Here is a 25,019-nt window from a genome sequence, read left to right on the forward strand (position 1 = left end):
TTTCACTGGGAGATACAGGGAGATCGCGCGGATGTAAACAGACTGTGTAGCGCTCAATCTTAAGGATTTTAACAAGATCTATGGCGACATGAAAAAAACAAAAAAACAACAAAAACACCTTGGCACTGGTGAGTACATTATGAGATTAGCCCTTGGCAGTGGATGTGTTAAAAACAAAAACCGGGGAAAAGCCGCAACAATAAATCCAGTGTGTTTAACCCATTGAGACCGGGAATAGGAAACGCATATTGTGTGTCATTTTAGATTTCTTTGGCAATAAAAAAAATAGCAGATATACAAGCTCATAGCGCGGCACCGAGTGCCGCGCTATGAGCTTGTAGATATGCTATTTTTGAAAAATCGTGAAAATGTGTACAAATCTTTGAATATATATATTTTTTAAAGCGAACATTTGTAACTCAAATCTTTGCTTCTGGGGATTCTACACATGTATTCTAAATCCTAACATTTCTTTTTTTTTAAAACCTATGTTGCTATATCAGTGGTTCTCAAACTTTTTCATGTCAAGGACCCCCAAAATTATATGTATTTGCCACAGACCCATAGCTCCATCTCAAAATATTTTGTTCAAGGGACCCCCACCAAAAGCAAAGATTTGAGTTAAAAAAAGAATTCAAAAAATATATATACTCTATATATACTATACTAGATTTGCACCAATGTTCACGATAAAATAAAATAAATCAGATATACAAGCTCGTAGCGCGGCACTCAAGCTTGTATATCTGCTATTTTTTGAATAGCCCAAAGAAATATATAAAATGACACAGATGCGTTCCCGGTCTAAATGGGTTAAGCATCAAGGAAAGTCGTGCACATGTTTCCCATCACGCTGCTATGTCATACAGCATGTGCTCCATATTACATACAGCAGATAAAAGGACATCTTCGCAGCAGCACCGCAGTGGAAGCCAGACACATCCCGTTTCGGATCTGCAAAATATTAATTCAATACGTGGGAACGGCAGCACTCCCCCAAGCGGCTTTAGAAGCAAAGCCAAAAGAGTTGTTGTGTTTGTGTTTGCGTCTCGCGGGGCAAAAGCACCGTCCGTACGGCCTGTGGCCGCTAGTACGTCACCCCGACCCCTGTGTTTGTGACATCAAGATCGCTGTTTTGCCCTGAACGAAGTGAACAAGAATAATGTTATGCTACCAAAGGGTAGAGGCTAAAGAAACCAGGAAGTTAGAGTAGTAGTTATTCAAATGATTTTAAAATGTGTAGCTCTATCTGCAAATTTAAGAAAATGTATACAATTAATATGCTAATGACATATAATATGTTACTATAACAAATATAATAATATGTAATTATTTAAATTTTAGAAATATTGTTTTTGTTTTTGTTTCTACTGATTGATTATTCTGCAATTGTTTTTCTGTTTTATATAGCTTATTTAACGTAAGAATGGTAGGCACTATAAGCTAAAGCTTCAGCCTACACCTTCGGTCTAGTGGTCTTGTGCTGCTTTGTTTTTGTTTTTAAATGTCATATTTGTATATGGCTCATGACCGAAATAAGCTATATCTATAACTAGTTTTTAGGTTCATGAATTTCACCCCAGTGACATCACTGGAGTAAACGTTATATCACAACTCAGAAAGAAAGACAGTTCAGTTACACCAGAGGGAGCTCCACTGATCTCGTTCAACCCAGATTTGGCACAAATTGGGGTTAAATTTGTTCTACTGCTATGCCACCAAAATGTGGAATGCCCTACCAACAGACGGTTTTATAACTGGTCCCTGTAAAGTCTAAGCTTAACACCAGACATTGTATAATCGTACCACTGTACTGTTCGCAAACTGTTAAAGTATTCAATCAATCAATCAATCAAACTGATAAAACCTGTGATAACCAGCTAGTAGCCTCGCTGTTGTAAGTAGCTCCCAGTACTTACAACAGCGAGGCTACTAGGCTAGTGAGGATCAATATGTCAACACACGGGGGACCTTTGGATGCTTGTAGCCGTGCTGCTATAGAAGCTGCAGGGTCATGCTCTGCTCTGCTGTGCTGCGGTTAGTGCTGTGGATCTGTTAACCATATCTGCTTCACAGATCCACACGAGTTAATCACTCACTTTACCCTCCACACTGCTTCACATGGCAGGACCGCTGTCCTGAATGCACAAACACGTGTGCTTTAATATATATATGTGTGTGTGTGTGTGTGTGTGTGTGTGTGTGTGTGTGTGTGTGCGTGTGCGTGTGCGTGTGCGTGTGCGCTCAGAGGTTTCAATTTGATGGGATGGGGGGGGCAGGGGGGGGAATCCATCCCTGTTCTTTTGATATCCCCCCGCTCTGGTTATTCATTTGGTTTTCTGGTGGGGACATGTTTTATCCCTGCTTCTGGTCAGTATAACCTAACCCTAATCCAATAAAAATAAAAATACCAAAACATTAAAAAAAATTGCTTAACTACATTAACCCTTTGTGTTCCTATTTTGGGACAAGTTGTCAAAATCTGTCCCCAAAAAATAACAAAAGCTAAAATAGCCAGTCTACTAGCTCACAATGCAATGCAACACATTGTGAACTTGTAGACTTGCAATTACTGTTTTTTTTTGCCATGTGTATGTAAAGTATACACAACAGTATAAAGGGCTGAAGTGTTTTTCTTACAAATCGAAACCTGCATGCACGTGCACTCGCACTCAAACATGTCCATGCACATTGAATACACATGCACACACACACACACACACACACACACACACACACACACACACACACACACACACACACACACACACACACACACAGACACACACACACACACACGCCCTCAGTGACCCAGGCGAGGTGACGCAACCCTGAACTATGCGTGACTCTGGATGTTTACCTCTGTAGGGCTGACTACCTGTGGGGCTGTTAAGCCCCGTTTACATAGCCCGCTCCAAAACTGTTATAGAAAGCAGATTCTTCTTGGTGTGTGTTTGTCTTTTGGGGTATGCCATAAGATTTTCCACGGTGTATTTTCTTTCGGGTGGCTGTCAGTGTTGCCATGTCTGCTTATTCTAAGTGACTTTTGGCTTGTTTTTTGTCGTAAATATTGGTACTGTAGTTGCAGGTTGCACTTTTTTGGAGGCTGTAGTTGCTTATTTGGGCTGGCTCCCTAACTGTTGTGGTTCTCCAAACATTTTCATGTCAAGGACCCACAAATGTGTCCGCGTACCCCCCATCTGAAAAGATTTCATGCCAGGGACTCCCATACAAGATTTGTTTGTTAAAATATTTCAAACACTTTATTCAAGTGTTTAACTATTTATTCAACAGTTTTTGAATAAATAGCAGATCTACAAGCTCACAAATGTGTGATTTTTGTTTACAATAGCAGCTCTACAAGCTTGGCTGTTTTCAAATAGCCGATGTATACATACATACAGTAGGTTTAACTGATCTTGATAGTCTCTTATTTTGGGCTTGTTTTTCATAGACCATGCGGTTGCTTGTTTCTCTCTCAAAATCCGGCAACACTGATGGCAGCGTGCTGAGAGGCAATCTGTTGTTGTGTGCCGTGACTGTTGTTTAGACCAGCCATGCTGAATCACCCTGGACTGACCGAGAGTGCTGAGTCACTCATCTTTCTTTCTTCATATCTCTTCCTCTCTTTTACACCCCACTCTCTCCCTCTATCTCTCTCTCTCTCTCTCTCTCTCTCCCCCTCCCTCCTTCTCTCTCTATCTCTGGCTTCCTCTCTCCTTCTCTCCCCCCTCTCTCTCCCTCTCTCTCTCTGCTTCCCCTTTTCTCTCCCCCCACCTCTCTCAGGTGTTTCCCATTAAGGAGATAGGTGTTTAACTTCTCTTTTTTACTGAATTCAAATGTCCTGTAATAACGTGTTTTATTTTGCTTAATGTTTTACATAAAGCACAATGAATTACCTTGTTGAAATGTGCTATACAAATAAACTGTCCTTGTGTCTCTCTCTCTCTCTCTCTCTCTCTCTCTCTCTCTCTATCCCTCTCTCAGGCGGTAACAGACGGCGGTGCTGTAAATGGCAGAGGCAGGGCCCAGATGGAAGACGCCCACACGACGACAGCCGAGGAGGACGAGGGGGAGGAAGGCCACGTACCTCGCACGGCGGCGGCGACGCGCTCTCCTCCACGCGTCGCCCACCAGGCTCTCGGTGCGCTCCCTCGCCAGCACCCCGTGACTCTCCGCGGTGGCGGCGCCGCTGACGAGAGGCTGACTCGCCCCAACGGTGCCAACGTGAGCCACGCCCACGCAAAGACGCACAATCAAAGCGCCGCGCCGGCGGGAGTGTCGGAGCTTCTTCTTCCTCGGAGGACTGCGACACCCACGGTCTCTAGAGGCGGAGGCTCCGAGGCTCGACCCCACGGTAGGCTTGTTACATTTAATACATAATCACAGATAATCGCAGTTATGTTTGCATAAATCGTAATAATCTGTAAAAATTCCTCTGTTGAAAAATAGCAAAAATTGGCAATCTACAAGCTCACTAGATTGACTGCTTTTGCTAATTATTTTGATTATTGGTACCGTCAGTCATGGTATTTTGAAGTTATTTGCCATAATCTGCCCTGTGCAATTTGTGTTTACAAAGCCTAAAAGGCAAACATGTTCCAATGTAAAAAAAACAAAAACACAATTAAATCATTGATCGCAATTATTTGTCTTTATCGTGACAGCCCTGATTGACGGCGGTCCTCCTCAAGACACGACCGTTCCTCTGAAGAGGATCAAGCTGGAGGAGCCGTGGGAGTGGACCTCCGCCGAGCAGACCGCCGCCCCGCAGCCGGGCAGCGGCCAGGAGGACGTCTGCGAGGAGGAGGACCCCCTGTCCATGCTGGCGGCGGTGGTCTGTCTGTCCATCACCGAGAGGAAGGGGCTGGAGCGGAAGCTGTTCGGCTCGCGCTCCCCGCTCCTGCGCTCCTTGAAGACGGAACCGCAGGACCTGCCGCTGGCCATCAAAACGGAGCCGCAAGCGGAGGGCGACTCCTGTCATAGAAGCACTCCCGTTGGCCAGCAGAGGGCTCCCCACCACCACCACGTCGTGAAAACCGAGCCTGGGCCTGGCGTCTCGCTGCCCAGCGTGCGCTCTCTGGTGGAGCAGAGGAATCTGAGTTTTGATCAGGCGATCGCCATCGAGGCCTTGACTCAGCTGGCAGCTATTCCACACGATCCCGCGGGGTTCGTTATCAAGACGGAGGCCGTCCCCGGTCCCCTCGCCACCTCGAATACAAACGTGCCCCCGAACGAGGCCAAACCCGCGGCGGGCGTCCGCTGTAACAAAGTCTCGGTCATCAGCTCGCCGATGCACCAGATGTCAGTGATACGCCCCCCCGTGGCCCGGCAAGGGAACGTCATCCAGTGCTCCTCGCGGGGGCCCGGCAGCATCGGGAAACAGTCTCTGCAGGACCTGCTGGAGGCCAGCTCAGACGGCGACCGAGGGCTCTGCCGAAGGGCGGAACAGCAGCACGGCTTCGCTTCTCACCTCATCAAGGCGGAAGGAAACTACTGCGACCACAGCTACGTCGTCGGAGACAGAGAGAGGACGTTTGTCGGGGACAGAGAGAGGACCGTGGGTAAAATGGGGCGGAGGAACAGGGACGAGGAGGAGGTGGCCGCACAGCTGGCGGACCTGGCTTTCATCATCCAATCGCGTCACGCCAAGTCGGAGAACAACCCCCCTAAAGGAACGCCCGTCCCGGCAATCAAATACAACTACAACTCCCAGATATCCCCCATCACCGCCAACCACAAAAAGCAGACCCCCGCCAAGAAAACCAAAACGACGCCCTCCAAACCCAGGAAGAAGAAAGTAACGGAGGCGGGGGGACCGCCCAACGGCAAGACCCCCCACCACAGGGGGCGCGGGCGGAAGATCCTCCCCCAGGGGAAGCCGGGGGGGCTCTCCCTCCTCCATCACAAGAGGAACCTGTTCCTGCCCCGGGCTCAGATGGACCTGAAGCTGTTCCTGGCGGAGGCCCAGGAGGCCAAGAGGCAGCTCCTCCTCCAGCACACGGTGGCACAACACTTTGGACCGCCGGCTCAGAGCTACAGCGCCGCCCACCACTTCAGGACCTACCAGGCCCACGGGCCGGACAGCAAGAGGTGGTGCCAGTCCAACGGGCACTCCTCCTCCCCGGCCCCGGGACAGGAGGGCGAAAAACTTTTGTTATCTCAGGTAAGGAGTGGATGTAAAGTAGCATAGTAAGTATGTTTACTGAAGTACTGTGCTTAAAGGTAGGGTAAGTGATTTTCTTTGGTTAAAATGAGTGTTAAATAGCTGATTGTACTCATTGCTATAGAGTATTTGTTCAGTAACACCATGTCTCTCCAGCTCTTTATTAAACAGAAAATGCATTTTCAGGTCGGGATACCAATTTTATCCAATCAGGATAGAGAACTCAGTCAGGATATAGATTAAACAAGTGAAATTGGAAGTGATGACACTAAGAAATGATCAGACAAAATTTGAACTGGAACACTTTAACAATTAAGCTGATAAATGGGTACGCTCTCCTGATTGGCTAAGATTTTGTCACCTACCTGAAAATGTATTTTCTGTTTATTAAAGAGTTGGGGAGACATGGAGACCCCTGTGACTGAACTAACACTCTATAGCAATGATTACTATCAGAATAAAGAGCCTTAACCTTTTAACAAAAAACTTTTTGTTTTATATATCACTTACCCTACCTTTAAGTACACATGTTCCGAGGTAACTTTACTTTAGTTTTTCCGTTACTTTTACATCTGAGGCAAATTATGTACTTTGTACTCGATGACATTTGACAGCTTTAGTTACCAGTTATTTTGCAGATTCAGATTATTATGAATCAAATAAAAATGTGGGGGGTTATCAAGAGAGTCTATTTGAATAGCCCAAGTATAAAATATGGCTTAAGTGGTTAATGATAAATAATTATAGTTCAATAGCATGTTCATTATGCTAATACTTTTATACTTTCGCTTAAGCAAGATTTTGAATACATGACTTGTACTTGCAACTAAGTATATTTGCAAGGCAAGTTTATTTGTATAGCACATTTCAACAACAAGGCAATTCAACCTGCTTTACACAAAACATTAAGCAGAAGAATAAAATAAAACAGAAATAAATGTTTTTAGCTGTGATTTTGGGAGTTTTCTGGGAGTTTGTTCCAGATAATGTGGTGCATAAAAGCTAAATGCTGCTCCTCCACTTTTAGTTTTGATTCTATCGACAGAAAGCAGACCTTTCCCAGATGACCTGAGAGATCTGGATGTTCATAATCGCACAAGATCAGAAATGTATTTTGGCCCTAAACCATTCAAAGCTTTTTAGACCCATTTGTAGCATTTTTAAATCTGACATACAGGGAGCCAGTGTAAGGATTTAAGAACTGGAGTGCAGTGGTGTGAAGTAACTAAGTACATTTACTCAAGTACTGTACTTAAGTACAATTTGGAGGTGCTTTAACTTTACCGGAGTATTTCCAATTGTCTATACTTTTACTTCTACTCCACTACATCTCAGAGGCAAATATTGTACTTTTACTCCACTACAAATCAAAACTTTAGTTACTAGTTACTTTGCAGATAAGTATTACATTATAAAACATACATTAACCACTTTAGCCCTATTTTATACCTAGACTATTTGAAAATAGCAGATCTACAAGCTCACAACGCATCGCAACGCGACGCGTTGTGAGCTTGTAGATCTGCTATTTTCAAACATTTTAGTACTTTTACTTTTGGTACTTTAAGTACATTTTGATACCAATACTTATGTACTTTTACTCAAATAAATTTTGAATTCCGGACTTTTACTTGGAACAGAGTACTAAACGTGAGTGTTTTTTCCACCACCGGTAATTAGTAAGGACTCGAGCAGCAGTGTTCTGAATCAGCTGAGCTTTTTGCACCCGCCCCACAAGTCCAAAATCTGAGTACTTCTCCCACCTGTGTGCAGGTAAGACAGCCCTCTGACGGGCTGCAACAACACGGTGCTGATCCAACCACCAGCCCAGCCACGGCGCCCACTGTTCTCAGCCACGCCCACGGGTACCACCACGGCGGTGTGGCCAATGGTTTCACAGCCGCGGCGGGTTCACATCGGTCCCCTCCTCCTCCGGGCCAGCAGGGCTACTACAAGCTGGAGAGGTCGGCGGGGGGCATCACGGTGCTGACCACCACGTCCGCGGTGGACGGGGGTCTTCCGGACCACCACGCGGGCCTCGAGGACGAGTCCACACCCACCAAGAACGGCGTCCATCACTTCCTGGAGTCTCCCATGAGCTTCCTGGACACGCCCACCAAGAGCCTCCTCAACACGCCCTCCAAGAACCTGGCCGACCTGCCCCCCTGTCAGTGCATGGGTGAGTCTTTTTGGTCGATCGATTGCGGTGGTGGAAAAGTAACTTAAGTACGTTTACTCAAGTACTGTACTTGAGTACGATTTTGAGGTGTTTGTACTTTACTTGAGCATTTCCAATTTTCAATGCTTTTACTTTTACTCCACTACAATTACTTGAAATCTTTAGTTACTAGTTACTTTGTAGATTTTGATTAACATACATTAACCACGTCAGCCATATATACATTTCGTCCATTTGAAAATAGCAGATATACAAGCTTGTAGATCTGCTATTTTCAAAAGATTTGTATACATTTGAAATGGGAATGGGACATTCTGCATAATGAGTACTTTCGGTACTAAGTCCATTTGGATACCAATACTTTTGCACTTTTACTCAAGAACATTTTGAATAATAATTTACGTGAGGGGGGGGGGCAGAGGAAGGACCCCCTCAGCTTGCTGACAGGGTGCAAATGTTTGAGTTTCTGGGGGCAAGCTAGTGGGGGATATAATTCACATTTCAGCTTCAGCAGAAATGTGTGATTCTATGATTGTGTTTTTTCTTTAATGATTTCCTAAAACAAGAGCAAGGCTTTTGCACACTAACAGATGCGTAAGATCGATCAATATGGATGAAAAAATACCTTGCACACTGTCATTCAAACACATAAAGGATACGTAGGCTGCAAGGTTAGTTCAGGGAGTATACACTCGAGAGGTTACACACATGCTCATTCCTACTGTATGTGGCTGTATACAGTGTCATGCAAGACCCATACGTCATACACTGACATGGCTGACCAATTGGGTGGGTTATTTAAGCCCCCCCAAATACTGCGTTCCTTCCGCTTTGTGTGTTATGGGTGTTGTCATGCGGCTGTTTGCTCCCACCACCGCTCTGCTATTGGTTCTGTTCCCCATGGGGGGTTGTTATTGTATATCTATCTCCCTGCTCTTAATGTTTAATGATGGTTGTCTTATTGTGCTGACCATGGAGAAATATGTAGCAGAGCCTGAACGCCAAGATAAAATATTACATCCACACTTGTGTATTCTCATTCTATAATATATTAATCTATTTGTTCTATTATATTGGTTCAATCTATTCGTGAGTTATCTGACTGAACTATATATTCTGCTTCTTTTTTTTATTATAACTGCCTCATACCGTTGCCATTTTCATGAATATGACCTGCTTGTATAATTTTCACTCACATCAGGAACATTTGAGTTTCTTTACAGCTATAAACGTTTGATGTTAAACTAATATAAGGCAGATTCTGATGAAAAAGTGCATTTCTAACGGTCTGCTCGTTCCAGAGTTCACTGTATGTCGATTATTGACAGTATCTGTTATGTTACATTATGGTTTTGTTTTAAATTCAAAACAACAAATAAAAATAACCGTTTATTTGTTGTTTGTCTTCAGACCAGATCGTGGAGAAGGAAGAGGGTCCGTACTACACTCACCTGGGAGCAGGACCCAGCGTGGCAGCTGTACGGGAACTCATGGAGAACAGGTAGACTGAATTACAGCTATATCCTGTTTACTCACTGTGTGTGTGTGTTTGTGTGTGTGTGTGTGTGTGTGTGTGTGTGTGTGTAGGCCTGTCACAATTATTACTTAATCGCCACTGTACATGCCTGTGTGTCCTCTACCTGTAATCAACCTCTTGTTAAAGTGAAGTTATTTTACTCCACAATTCCTGCCTGTTCTGTCCTGTGTTTGGGTCCTGCTTAAAACCGTGGCAGGTGTTAAGTTTTATGTGTTATGTCAATTATAATGTAATAATAGTGTGCGTGTGCGTATGTGCGTATGTGCGTGCGTGTGTGCGTGTGTGCGTGTGTGTGTGTGTGTGTGTGTGTGTGTGTGTGTGTGTGTGTGTGTGTGTGTGTGTGTGTGTGTGTGTGTGTGTGTGCGCGTGTGCGTGCGTGCGTGTGTGTGTGTGTGTGTGTCAGGTATGGTGAAAAAGGGAAAGCAGTAAGGGTTGAGGTTGTGGTGTACACGGGCAAAGAAGGAAGGAGCTCTCAGGGCTGTCCCATAGCTAAATGGGTAAGTGCTTAGAATTTTTTGGAACATTCATTAATTAAGCAATTTTTTGGGCCACATTGCAGACCGCTTTGGCATGACCAAATGTCAGATATCATGCTTACCAGTGACAATAGATCAGACCAGAGATGTCACCAATAACACAACTAAAATTAATGTATTGCAGTTCAGAACGATATTTATACGAATACTATATTTGTTTAATGTGTAAATTATTTGATGATAAAAGATGGTGCAGAAGAAATATGAGCCTCATTTACAATAACAAGTGTCTCGCACTTCACCCATTTTCAACCATGTCTTCATATAATTGCTCCTCAGTCCTCACTAACGCTCATTATAAGATGGCAGCATTTCTGTCTACTTGCTCTGCTCAGATTTCAAACTTTTTTTGTTTTTTTTAATTGACGCAAGAACAACAACAGCTTTTATGTCAGCATGCTAACTTTCCAGGAAGATAAAGGCTGTAGTTTCTATTAGCTTGGCATCACCATCAATGATGTCATGGGTAGGCAGGTTTCTGAACTGTCCACAGTCCACCAATGAGACACAGGGTGAGTATAATGAGCATTAGCGAGGACCAGTTATAGTAAGATAAGGTTGAAAATGGTTGAAGTGCTCCTTTAATAAATGAACAAAGCTTGTTCTCCACAGTGTTGCTGTATAAGAATTCTAAGTATTTCATTTTTCTGTGTGTGTGTGTGTGTGTGTGTGTGTGTGTGTGCATGCATGCATGCGTGTGTGTGTGTGTGTGTGTGTGTGTGTGTGTGTGTGTGTGTGTGTGTGTGTGTGTGTGTGTGTGTGTGTGTGTGTGTGTGTGTGTGTGTGTGTGTGCCAGGTGGTCCGCCGTGGCAGTGAGGAGGAGAAGTTGCTGTGTCTGGTGCGCCACCGGGCCGGGCACCGCTGTGCCACTGCTGTGGTGGTCATCCTCATCCTGGCATGGGAGGGCATCGCCCGGCCCATGGCGGACCACCTCTACCAGGAGCTCACACAGACCCTCTGCAAGTACGGCTCGCCCACCAGCCGCCGCTGTGCCCTCAACGAAGAGTAAGTTCTCTGCCCGTTCACACCAGGTTGTTATAGTTAAAGTTGTTAAGAGATATAGAATAAGTGTTAGATAGTTCTATATTGTGATAGTAATCATTGCTATAGTATAGTGAGAGTGTGCAGTAACCAGACAATTGTAAAACGGGAACCAAAAACTAAAACACGTAAATTGTCTTCTTCACGTCCCTGTGCTCCATAGTCGTACGTGTGCCTGCCAGGGCCTGGACCCGGACACGTGTGGAGCTTCCTTCTCCTTCGGATGCTCGTGGAGTATGTACTTCAACGGCTGCAAGTTCGCCCGCAGCAAAGTGCCCCGCAAGTTCCGCCTGCTCGGAGACTACCCACGAGAGGTGAGGGGAGGGGGATGTGTGTGTCTGGAATGCAACTTTAGGTTGAGCACTATGTTTGCTCAAACTTTTCCATGTCAAGGTCAAAATTATATGTATTTGGCTGCGGACCCCCATCTCAAAATATTTAGTTCCAGGGACCCCCAGAAGCAAAGATTTGAGTTTAAAATGTTTCACAATTTTTCAAAAATACCAGATCTACATATCTGCTATTTTTGAATAGCCAAAGTCGAAAATAATGGTTAAAGTGGTAAAAATCTAAAATGACGCAGATGCTTTCCCGGATTGAATGGGTTAATATGGTAAGTAAGTAGCTGAGCCATGTGGCCCATAGGGCAGGAGCCTGTCTCTAGAATCTCTCTAGACATGATATCCAGAGCTCTCCTCCGCTCAAAAACACTTTCTGTGGACACAGCTGCTAGCGTTTGTTTTTTACCTTCTCATGATCTATGTCAGTGGTTTTCAACCTTTTTCATGCCATGGACCCCTAAGTTGATATACATTTGGCCCTGGACGCCCATCTGACAATGTTTTGTGCCAGGGACCCCCAGAAGCAAAGATTTGAGATAAAAATGCTCGCTTATATATATGCACACATTTTCAAGATTTTTCAAAAATATCAGTTCTACAAGCTCATGTAGATATTTTTGAATAGCCAAAGCTAAGTGGTTAAAATGATTGTGACGCTATGTTAACTAATTTAGCTGGGGACCCCCTGGTACCCCCCCAAGGACCACTGGTGGTCCCCGGACCACTGGTTGAAGACCCCTGATCTATGTGGTTTCATTTGCTTTAACTGGAACTGTTTTGTTCTGGTTCCTGCTCAGGAGGAGAAGTTGGAACACCATCTCCAGAACCTTGCCAGTGACGTAGCGCCGGTGTACCAGAGACTGGCTCCAGAGGCCTTTCAGAACCAGGTCATATGACTGACTCACAACCTCACCTCTTTAAATAGGCTCTGTGCGTGATTTCCCTTTCCCACAAGGTGGCATTCCCATGTCCTGTTCCGAGTCGGTTTATCATAGCCTTGTTTGATTGCAGATTTGAACTGGTAATACACAACATCTTCATGTTTGTGTTTCCGTTTTCCGGTTTAAATCTGCTGCCGAGCCAATCAGAGGCTATATCCACCTTCTGGAAAAGAGAACTACAGTCATGCACAGAGCCTATTCTCTACGTTATTTTAGTTTTCTGTTTCATCTACTGTATGGCTGCAGTTTTAAATTAGGGTGTAAAAATGTAGTGTTCTTAAGGTGAGGATTTAACAGCACAGATTTGAAATATTATAAAATAGCATTTTATGAAACCTCTTGAAAATAAATATAAATACATTGATTAATTTACAGATAAAAAAAAACTTTTATAGAAATTCATTGCATCAAAATGTACCGGTAATCAAATCTTGGTGAAATTTGAGATTTCATGATGACTTGAATCATTTACTGAAGAATCCAAATTGAATTGTTGTTGTAAAGGTGTGAGATTTACACCTGTTAGTTGTTGTATCTCTAAACCTACTGTATTAGTCCCACCTGACTGACTGGTTGTCTGTCTGTCTGTCTGTCTGTCTGTCTGTCTGTCTGTCTGTCTGTCTGTCTGTCTGTCTGTCTGTCTGTCTGTCTGTCTGTCTGTCTGTCTGTCTGTCTGTCTGTCTGTCTGTCTGTCTGTCTGTCTGTCTGTCTGTCTGTCTGTCTGTCTGTCTGTCTGTCTGTCTGTCTGTCTGTCTGTCCGTCCGTCCGTCTGTCTGTCTGCCAGGTGGAACAAGAGCAAGCAGGAACGAACTGCCGGCTGGGACTGAGGGAAGGACGACCGTTCTCTGGGGTCACGGCCTGCGTGGATTTCTGTGCACACGCTCACAAGGACACTCACAACATGAACAACGGCAGCACTGTGGTAATGAAGCAGTTCACCTGACGCCAATGCGACGTTCACTTCTGTTCTTCTGCTTTTGCGTGGGACAGCGGTCAGTTAAGACCAAATTATGCTTCGAGTGACAACTGTTAGACTTACGTGTCACAGTACGTGTGTCTCACAACGTTGTACGCTTTGAGAATTCATACTGTCCGTGCCTCGTCGCCACAAAACGTAAACAAGGAATCGGATGTAGTCTCGTGCATCACCGCATCTTCCCAACCAATCCGAGTGTGTGGCGTTTTATGAAGGCGTCTGCGACCTTTCATTTTTCCAGTGGTAAATGGAAAAATGCCACACCGTCGGCAGGGGTCCTCCGTTCTAGTTTTGACTTCACTTACTTTGTGCAACATGATCGGTCGACGCTTGTTATCTCATAAATTGGCCTTAACCCATTAAGACCCGAGGCCGATTCTACAAATGTCTTCTAAATCCTATGTTGCTATTATATCAGTGGTGATCAAACTTTTTCATGTCAAGGACCCCCAAAATTATATGTATATTATATTGAGATGGGGGACCCCCATCTCAAAATATTTTGTTCCAGGGACCCCCAGAAGCAAAGATTTGAGTTACAAAGTTACGCTTGAAAAATATATATATTCAAAGATTTGCACAAATTTGCAAAGAATTTTCAAAAATAGCAGATCTACAAGCTCCCGCGCTATGAGCTTGTATATCTGCTATTTTTGAATAGCCAAGTATAAAATAATGGTTCAAGTGGTTACACAGATGTGTTCCCGGTCTTAATGGGTCTTAACTGACCTCTGTTGCCCTTCAGAGCAGAGGCGGTTGTTTGCATGCAGTGTGGCTGAGCAGACATGGTATTTTTGTGTCAAATCTTCCAGGTTTGCACTTTAACCAAGGAAGACAACCGGGCGGTGCGGAACATACCGGAGGACGAGCAGCTGCACGTCTTGCCCCTCTACAAGGTCTCCGACAGGGACGAGTTCGGCCGCGTCGAGGGCCAGTGGGCCAAGATCCAGACCGGGGCCCTGCAGGTCCTGTCTGCCTTCCCCAGAGAGGTGGGTTCATTCCAGGGTGCACCGATATAACAAGTGGTGTAAAGTAACTAAGTACATTTCCTTAAGTGCTGTACTTAGTACACTGTTGAGGTGTTTTTTTTACTTTACTAGAGTATTTCCAATTTTCAGTACTTTTACTTCTACTCCATTACATCTCAGAGGTAAATATTATACTTTTACTCCACTGCAATTATTTGAAAACTTTAGTTACTTGTTACTTTGTAGATTTGTATTATTATAACAAAAGATACATTACCCATGCACTTCAGCCCTATATACATTTCGGCCATTTGAAAATAGCAGATCTACATGCTCACAATGCGTCGCGATGCGCGACATTGTGAGCTTGTAGATCTTGTAGATCTGCTATTTTCCAAAGGTTTTTATATATTTGAAAACTTGTGAAATGGGACATTCTGCATAATGAGTACTTTTACTTATGGTACTTTAAGTACATTTTGATACCAATACTTTTGTCCGTTTACTCAAGTAAATTTTGAATTCCGGACTTCTACTTGTAACAGAGTATTTATACATCGCAGTATTGATACTTTTACTTAAGTAAAAAATGTGAGAACTTTTCCCACCACTGGATATAACGGCCGTATATCGGTATCGGGCCATAATGTGCCTCGTCGACTGACATCAGCATATCGGCAAATACGTTGGCATTCACCGATGGCAGTAGTCGATGTTTATGTGTTGTTGTGATGCATCAATGTTGCGCTGGCTTTGTTGCTGTGTTTGTTATCTGAAGCTTGTTAGGTGGACTGAATGTTATAAGTATCCAAATATACAAAATCCTCAAGTAAGGTACAGATACTCAAAAAAGGTGCTTAAGTATAGTGTTCAAGTACATACACATTGTTACTGTCCACCACTGTCTGTCAGGTTTTAAAAGCATTATCTCGGTCACATCAGAAGCTAGGATCAGGCATTCTGATTCCTTGTGTCGGTGCGGGCTCTGAAAGCACATATTTTGACACGGCCAATGGAGTGAAGCATTATCTGTCTCCTTCATCTGTCTCTACATTCACGTTCTATATCTTCTCCATCGCTGCATTCTTCTGTTTTGGCAGATGTTCAAAAGTGCCACGCTACTTGAAAATACGAATATAAAGTATACAAATGACTAATAAATATATAATATTACTCAAAATACTTCTGAAATGTTCTCCTCAAGCAACATAACACTTTGGTTTCCGATGTCAAAGGCTACAGAGACAAATATTTGAGTACTTCTAGACAAATAATCCTAAGGCATTTCCAGCCATGTGGCTTTTGTTTACAAAGTCAGGGCCTGTGTGACAGTGAATCGGAAACTGTGTATGGACCTTGCTGTGGTTTGTACTGAGGATAAGGACAATTACTTGACATTACAACTAAAATAAATGATTTAAGTTGCATAACTTATGGAAGTTGAGACAACTCCCTGGTGTCTCCTGTTCCTATAGCCAAGAGCCTGGGTGTGCAGGTCTCTTGTGTATTTTATTCCTGTGTAAAAAAAATGTGCCGGGCCAAATGCATGCTGACCTGTCGCTGTCCATCGCCGGTGGTGCTGAACCAGGGCTCGGTTATATGACTTTAAATCAAGACCCTGTTGAAGACCAAAGGGTCGAAACATGTTGGTCATCTCTGTTGCCTTGCTCAAGAAATAAATAACTGCTTTTTCACCTGAAGACGGAGTGCCTCAGTATTTGTCCCTATACAGTCGGCATCACCTTAAACTGAACTTTGTTTAGTCTTTTTTTTTGCTTTTATGTGCAGTATATCTACCTGTTTTACTGAGCACCTGTTTGAGAAAGCCACTCGCAGTGACTGAATCCAGGCACTTCCTCCTTCTGTTTTAGACTTTAAATCAATATCAGATAGATACCTTTATTGATCCAGCGGGGAAATTCAGGCACCCAGAGACGGCACCGCACTAATAGTTACAGATACAGGACATAAAAAGAGTAACATCACAATAAAGACACCCTGAAACAAATTGTTAATTAATGTATACAGACGTATACACAATATGTGATTATACAATATCACAATTATTTCAAACTTTTGCCTGAATTACGATTAATAAATGCTAGTGTATTGTGAGCTTATAGATCAACTATTTTAGCATTTTAGTACAAGGAAGTACAGTATAATACAGGGTTAAAAAAATCTATTAGAGTTCTTCGAAGTATTAGAGATTCGTCGATATGTAAGAAATGTAAAAATGTTATAAAAAAATTACTGCTTCTCTGTTATTTGATTAAACTATATGAGCAAGATTAAGTCTGTTATTGGTTATACATTTTAGTTTTTGTTTTGCTGAACCATTCACCAGTCGATGCATGTAGATCCATGTTGATGTTTTCATTTCTAGTTACAGTGAAAGTGTGTATGGTTGTGGATTCTCTCATGCACACAGTTAAAGTGTAAGTAGGCCTAGGAAAAAGGTTAATTGTCTAATTCAACCCAACCTCTATTACCTGGTGCTGACCATGACCGTGTCTGTGTGCTCCCGACCTGCTCGGCATTCAAAACGCAGTGCAAAACACGGGTGATGGTCTATAATATGGTAATCTCTCAAGAACAGATTCACAGGTTCCCAGATTGATAATATGGCAATCAAGCTCTCAACGTGTCACATTGTGAGAGCGCTGGGAAGGGGGTTTACCAAAGAAATGCATGGCAGGCAGCTGCTGCGGATTATTATTATGTTTTTAACGCTGTCTGTGGAAATAAAAAATGGTTTACTTGTAATGCTTATAGGTGCGTCTGCTGGCTGAACCAGTGAAATCGGCTCGTAAGAGGAGGCAGGAGGCTCGGGTGAAGGCCCAAGCAGAGAAACTGGAGAAGAAGCTGGCGCTGGCCCAACTCACCCCCGGCAAAGTGAAAAGCGAGACCCCCAGCAAAGGTGGGAGAACCCATGGTTGCACTGCCCTTTGGTCTCATCTAATAAGCCAGTGGTTCTCAACGTAGGTCTCTGGGAACCCCCAGGGGTCCCTGAGGGGATTCCAGGAGGGTCCCCAGCAAAATCAATATCAGTTTGACCACTTTAACCCTAATTTATACTTAAGCTAATTGAAAATATATACAAGCTCACAACCTGTAAGCTTATAGATCTGCTATTTTTGAAATATTTGAAAAATCTTTTAAGTTTTTGACAAATTTTAAATATTTTTTATCTTCTCTTATGGGGGTCCCTGGCACAAAATGTCTTAAGATGGAGGATCTCTGCCAAATACACAATAATGCGTACATACGTAATGCGTCAGTTTGGAGGGCCTTGACATGAAAATGTTTGAGAACCACTGAAATGATGTCAAATGGATGTATTGGCCTATGTAATGTTATATGAATATAATAGATCATTTGTAAAATACTATGTTCTTTCTGTGGTGAACCACGGCTGATGCGTTTCATCTTTTATTTTTCATTTCATTTTGTGTGAACGTAGGTCTGAAAGGCACTTCGGCAGCGCAGTCACCCGCGTTCAAAATGGAACCGCAGGACTACTACAGCTCTTACAGCCCGGCCAGCGTGGGCCAGTACTTACCGGAGCAGAACCACAACAACACAGCCAGCACTTACAACCAAAGCACCAGCAGCAGCAGCAGCAGCTACCCCAGCCCGGGCCCTGGGCTCATCCCCCATCACCACCCTGGCCTGTCGGCCTCACCGCACGGACACAATGGCTCCGCACTCAATCATCAGACAAAGGGATACGCCATGAGTACTTACTCTCCGGGGCCCGGTGACGTTCCCAAAAAGCCCTTCGCGGAGCGACTGGACCACGTACCTCCCCATAGAGTGGCCGAGTACCCCCCCCATGCGTTTAAGACAGAGCCCAGCGAGGTGCAGTGTTCTCCTATGCACCCGCCCGGCGCTCCCCCTGCTCCCTCCTCCTCCTTCTCCCCCCTACCTACCTCCGAGGGTCTCTTCAGCAGGCTCAATGGGCTCCACAGGGGCGCACAGGGGGAGGTCGGGCCAGCAGAGGCCAGGGGTCACGGCCTCCTCCTCGCGCCCCCCTCCTCCCGCCCGTCCTTCCCTCAGACTCCGCCACCTCTTCCTCTGGACGCGGAGGAGGAGGAGGAGGACGTGAAGCAGGAGGAGGTGTGGTCGGACAGCGAGCACAACTTCCTGGACAACAACATCGGCGGGGTGGCGGTGGCGCCGTCGCACGGCTCCATCCTGATCGAGTGCGCGCGGCGCGAGCTGCACGCCACCACGCCCATCCTCCGGCCCGACCGCAGCCACCCCACGCGCATCTCCCTGGTCTTCTACCAGCACAAGTCCCTGAACGAGCCGGGCCACGGCATGGCCATGTGGGACGCCAAGATGGCCAGGAGGGAGCGCGAGCGGGAGGAGGAGGCGGAGAGGCTGGCCATGGGGCTGGACTACAGCCCGCTGCCCGACGCCGGGGGCGGGGGGAAAGGGCGAGGCCGGGGCCGGGGAGGAGGCGGGACGGCGACGGCGGCGGAAGAGGACGAGGACGAGGACGGTGGACAGGTTCACGAGGAGAGGGTGACGAGGGTCCCCACCCGTCAGGCGTGGACGCGTCCGCGCGACGGCGTCATTACCGTGTCCCCCTACGCTCTCACCCAGGTCACGGGCCCCTATAACCGCTGGACTTAGGAGTGAGTGTGTTTCACCACTCTCTCTCTCTCTCTCTTTCTGATACACACACACGCACACACACACACGCACACACACACATACACACACACACACACACACACACACACACACGCACACACGCACACACATGCACACACATTTGGATTACTTGTGAGGACATCAACATTTTAGAAATGGCGATGGCACCTGTGCATAAGTTGTGCTATAAATCGGGCAAAAATTCAACCCTAACCTCTACATGTCTAACAATCCTAATCCTAACCCAACCTGAATATTTTCCTAATGGTAAGCCTACAAATCTTGTATTAACCACAAAGACAACCATTTCTCTCACACTGTCAAATTCTACCATACTTGTGGGGACACTTGGCCCTCGCTGGTATAGTAATACAAGTAACACACACACACACACACACACACACACACACACACACACACACACACACACACACACACACACACACACACACACACACACACACACACACACACACACACACACACACACACCCTGTGCTTCTGCCTTACCTCAATCGATTTCAAAACGTTCTGCTCACGTTTTTTTTTTTTACAAATGTCATTTTAACCGTGCTTTTCTAATCTGGGTTCCTTTCCTCGTCTCGTCTTTCCTCCTCCGCCTTCAAAGTGGTGAGAAAGACCAAAGTGTGTGGGCTTTTTAACTGTGACTTTAGGTGTTGGTTTTTATTGTAAAAAAAAAACACATGGTGCTTTGAAGCATTTTAAAAGACATTTTCAAACTGGGTTCTTTTTTATATACATATATATATACCTGATAACGAAGAACAAAACGAAAAAAAGAAAGATGTGATTATTTATTCTGATCATGACAGTTTCTATTTAATTTCTGGTGTAAGCCTGTTTACTGCAAAATGTCTCTGATAATGTTAACCTGCATTATGTTGACACTCTGATTTCTTTTGGTTTTGTTTTACAACTAGATCTATGGTTGTTTCAACCAGCGGTGCTCTTTTCATAAAAATAAAAATAAATAAAAACTATTTTATGGGTTTATACATTGGTGCCATTTGAACTGTAACCTTTGTTAAAAACCAGTTAAACCCTATTATACTTAGTTGACCGGGGTCCCCCAGGGCTCTGTACTAGGTCCACTAGTATTTCCCTCTACACCAAATCTCTTCGCCGAGAATAGCTGATCTAAAACTTGAGAGTTTTTAGATCGGCTATTGTTCGCCCTCCAGAATGGAGCTCAACAGAGAGTTTCTGGAAGTAAAAAATCCCATTCCTTTTCTCCATAGAGGTGTTTTATTATCAGCTATAATGTTGCAACAATCCATTACAGATTTACCTCGAGGGTCCTGGTTGTAAAACGATAATACTATAATGAAACTAGTTTTAAGGAAAACATGTTTAATTACCGATGTCATGGAGAAAGAACGACCCACAATTACCCGACATATCTGGAAATCACTACCCAGTCAACTACAATGGTTTACAGTACTATCAACAATATAAAGACTATAATAAAGACAACAACAAACAAACAAAAGAGGCAAGCTAAACGATTGTTTAGACTGTAAGCATTGCAAAGATATGAGCAATGGCTTATGAGAGAAGTAGTTCCAATATTCTTAATTTATGTACACAGTCTTGTACCTTTGCCTTTTTTGCTTTTTAAAATTTGTTAATATTTCTTTATGAATAGAATCAAATATTTTATGGTCAGGATGCTGGTTGACTTGATTCCAGGCTTAAAACTCTAAATATAACTCTGAAACATCTAAGCAGACAACTATGGAGAAAAGGAATGGGATATTCTACGCCTGGAAACAGCGCCGGCGGCGACTGTTACGCTCCGTAGCCGTAGGGACGCTAGGGTTGGAGTGGTTAAGTGAACGCATTGCATCACGTAACATAGAGGAAAAGACTAATATTCATACATTTTTACTACAGCTGATGTCACATGTAGCATGGTGCTCTTCCTTCACATGCCTCTGAAACACATTGGCGCTCAATGAAGGAGGTGTGCTTCATCGTATCGTTTGCATTTAAGTTGAGATTGTGTCTTTTGTTCGTTGTACACAGATATGTATGGCATATTGAGAAGCACTTTTTTACATTTTTCTTTTTTTAATAAACTTGAAAAAGGTCGTGAACCATAGGCCTACATATGTATGGACAGATAGAGATATACTATATACCTGTACGTATATGACAGCTTTGTGTGAAACCTCTCCTCTTTCACAGTATTTCCGCATTTATCTACTTTTGTTCTGAAATTTGATTAAGCTACAATTGGTGGAAATGATCTACATATCGAATGGCATTCAGCCTCGTTCAATACCAAGCAAATTGCGAAATGCTGCAACAACAAAGTGCTTAATGTAGTTGTCACTTAATTCATGTTCACTCTTTGGAAAATGCATAGGGCACAAGTGGTGAAAAGAATACATAAATCATAGGATTCAAAGGTTTTTTTTTAAATCAGGACTTACTGTATGTTTATACTGTTTTTACTAATGAGGCTGTCCTTTCCAGAATGCAAAATGTGTCATTTATCTCATCAGGATATTTTCAGTTATTTATACTATGTCAGTGGATGCTAAACTAACTATATTCATTTTATATCGTTCTGTTTTTTTTTTGCTGGAAAACCACTCAGTCACATCCCACTACACAAGATCTAAGGATAATTCCAGGTGCTGTATTCTTGTGAAGACTTTGTATACAGATTTATATTTCACAGGGTCTCAATAAGGCATACAGGGTTTGTGACAGCTTTTTATTATCGTTCTCCATAAAAAGAATAAAATAAACGATACAGGCTGACACATTGAACTGATAGCCAGCCCAACACACTGGCAACAAACATTTTCACTGAGAATCTTTTTTTTAATTTTGTATCCTTTACACATTGTTTTCATCATGGTGCTAATCTGATATGATATCAAGGTGCATTTATTGACACCAGTTCATTGAACTGGTCTTACATTATTAAGGTGCTGGTATGGTGCTCGTTGCATGATCATCATATACTTTCTGCATATCGTCACTGTCTGGTGGAAACCTTGCATGTCCAAAAGTGTTACTTTTCACAAAATGGAAATAGGAGCCTGTGTTCCAATGGATCCAATGTAGTTCGTATTTAGCCACAAACTCTGGTTACTACTTTTTCATTGGTTCAATATTTATGAAACCCACAGACACGTAACTTTAACTTAAAAAGTTCACGACATGTCGCGATGTGTCGTGAGCTTGTACTGTTGTAGTTTGGCTATTTTTGATACTTTTATGGGACACTAATTATGATAGCGTAGCGGCATTAGTTTACAAAAGAATAAAGTAATAATTACATAAAAAGTTGAAATATGGAGATAGAAGGTTTCTGCCCGACAGCAACAATATGGTTCCACATAAGGGTTGTTTGAAAAACCACACTGTCAAACCCTGAATGTTAACTCTGACAGTGTTCAAATGAACCACTTGAGGTCCATCTGTACACTCTAAGAGTCAAATTATACTATGTATTTTCTCATTCACTAGGATACACAAAACAGGGGTCACTGGTAAACTGTACACTGAATCATCAGTTGTTGCAAATATAATTTAAGAGGTGGACTATATCTTAAACATGACTGAGGTTCAAAAGTCTTCCGCTGATAATAACCAAACTCACCAACCATGCACAGGAAATGTGTTCAACAAACAATCTCACATAATATATACATACTACAATGAATGTAAAAAACACAAATAAAAACTCACAAACCAGCTTTGTCGTAGGAAACACTTTTTTTGGGGGGGACAGAAATTATGTCACATAAGGAAAGGTAATACATGTTTTCTTTGTTTTTATTGGAGGAAATTCTTAGTCAACGTTGTACACCTACATTGAAAGTCTTTGTATCAAGGAGGAACTAACAAGCACCAGCATTTAAATATCTGAGGTTTTTCTGAGTTGAAAATTGTGTAAATATACGTATGTGAACCAGATTGTTTTTCACTGTACTGTTAATGGTGTGTAGACAATGGATGATCTCGCTTATTTTGAAACTGAATTACTGTATGTTGCTGAAATTATATCCATTTTAGACTTGAGAAGAGACTAAATTTAGCATTCCTTTTATGGGTGGCTGATCTCTTTCGGGATTGTGAAATAAAGACATATTTATATTTTGGACTTGATCATGATTTTGTCTTGTTTATTTTTGTTGCCGTGTCTGCAAAAATGTGGGTTTGACTAATTTAAGAATGACACTATGGATAGTAGTATTTTGAGACTATTCCCTAGAAAAGTTGGATCATGTGCACATGCTGAGTTTGTTTGGTTGTGTTTTGAGCCACATTTTTTTTATGTCAAAGACCCCCAAATTAATATGTATTTGGCCACAGGCCCCCATCTGAAAATAATTTGTGGCAGGGACCAGATTTGTGTGGTCAAAATGTTTCCAAAATAATCCAAACTTTTCTAAAAAATGCAAGATTATTTATAAATAGCAGATGCACGACTACAAGCTCACAACGCATCACGTCGTGAGCTTGTAGGTCTGCCAGCTATTTTCAAATAGCCAATGTAGTTGTTAAAGTGGATAAACTGATTAGGTTGACTTTATCAGGGTCCCCATTTTGCTGGGGACCCCCTGGAACCCCCTCAATGACCCCTGGGGGTCCCTGGACCCCACTTTAAGAATCACTGGAGCAGGCTGTGGGCTTTCTGTATCCATTATGAGAAACAGTGCACGTTATAGACCACAGGAGGGCGCCAGGTAACTACAATTGTACACACAGTGGTCATTTAGCTTCTAGAAAGACCCATTCTAATGCAGTGTTTGATTGATTGATTGATTGATTGATTGATGTAGTTTATTTAGTAAGACATGAGAATAGTACATGACAGTACATAACAGTACATGGAAGTACAAAGTTTCCTTTTATGTATCACGATGTAGGCTGTAGTTCTTAGCACAAATATAAGACTAAACACAGCACTATTATTCAACTCAAAAGTAAGATAAATAGTGGTTCCTACTAGTCCTACTAGTCAGTGGTGTAAAGTAACTACGTACATTTACTTAAGTACAATGTTGAGGTATTAATTATTCCTTTACTAGAGTATTTCCAATTTTCAGTACTTTTACTTCTACTCCACTATACATCTCAGAGGCAAATATTATACTTTTTACTCCACTACAATATTTTTTTTACTTTAATTACTAGATTTTGATTATTATTACAAAACATACATTAACCACTTCAGCCCTATACATTTTGTCCATTTGAAAATAGCCGATCTACAAGCTCACAATGTGTTGTGATGCGAATAGCATTGTGAGCTTGTAGATCTGCTATTTTCAAATGATTTTTTTATAAATGTTTTCATTTAATAGAAAACTTGTGAAATGGGACATTCTGCATAATGAGTACTCTCTACTTTTGGTACTACATTTTGATACCAATACTGTTTTACCTTTACTCAAGTTAATTTTGAATTCCGGACTTTTAATTGTAACAGAGTATTTCTACATTGCAGTATTGATACTTTTACTTAAGTAAAACATTTGAGTACTTTTTCCACCACTGTTCCTAGTACTTCACTACGTCATACAGGCGGAACTGATCACTCCGCAGCAGTTGTTCAGGGGACCATTACAGTGAGCGGACACTGGATCAATGGAGGCATTCTTAATGTTTGGTGGAGTGTATATTTTCAA

At 43.0% G+C, this 25,019-nt stretch overlaps 1 protein-coding gene across 1 annotated transcript in view; it reads left to right on the top strand.

Annotated features, from left to right (window-relative positions):
* The window catches only part of tet1 (tet methylcytosine dioxygenase 1), a 67,856-nt gene extending 44,363 nt beyond the window's left edge, over window positions 1-23,493 (top strand). Inside the window, exons 9-20 of the mRNA XM_080449246.1 lie at window positions 3,988-4,357; window positions 4,668-6,166; window positions 7,940-8,345; window positions 9,756-9,846; window positions 10,286-10,379; window positions 11,215-11,423; window positions 11,623-11,773; window positions 12,598-12,687; window positions 13,526-13,663; window positions 14,530-14,706; window positions 17,461-17,605; window positions 18,149-23,493. Of these exons, the coding sequence (XP_080305372.1) occupies window positions 3,988-4,357; window positions 4,668-6,166; window positions 7,940-8,345; window positions 9,756-9,846; window positions 10,286-10,379; window positions 11,215-11,423; window positions 11,623-11,773; window positions 12,598-12,687; window positions 13,526-13,663; window positions 14,530-14,706; window positions 17,461-17,605; window positions 18,149-19,326 (4,548 nt within the window). The 3' untranslated portion in view covers window positions 19,327-23,493. The remainder of the gene's footprint in view (window positions 1-3,987; window positions 4,358-4,667; window positions 6,167-7,939; window positions 8,346-9,755; window positions 9,847-10,285; window positions 10,380-11,214; window positions 11,424-11,622; window positions 11,774-12,597; window positions 12,688-13,525; window positions 13,664-14,529; window positions 14,707-17,460; window positions 17,606-18,148) is intronic.
* Window positions 23,494-25,019: the final 1,526 nt, after the last annotated feature.

This window comes from Gymnoscopelus braueri, assembly GCF_963280865.1.
Source record: "Gymnoscopelus braueri genome assembly, chromosome: 14".
Lineage (NCBI taxonomy): Eukaryota > Metazoa > Chordata > Actinopteri > Myctophiformes > Myctophidae > Gymnoscopelus > Gymnoscopelus braueri.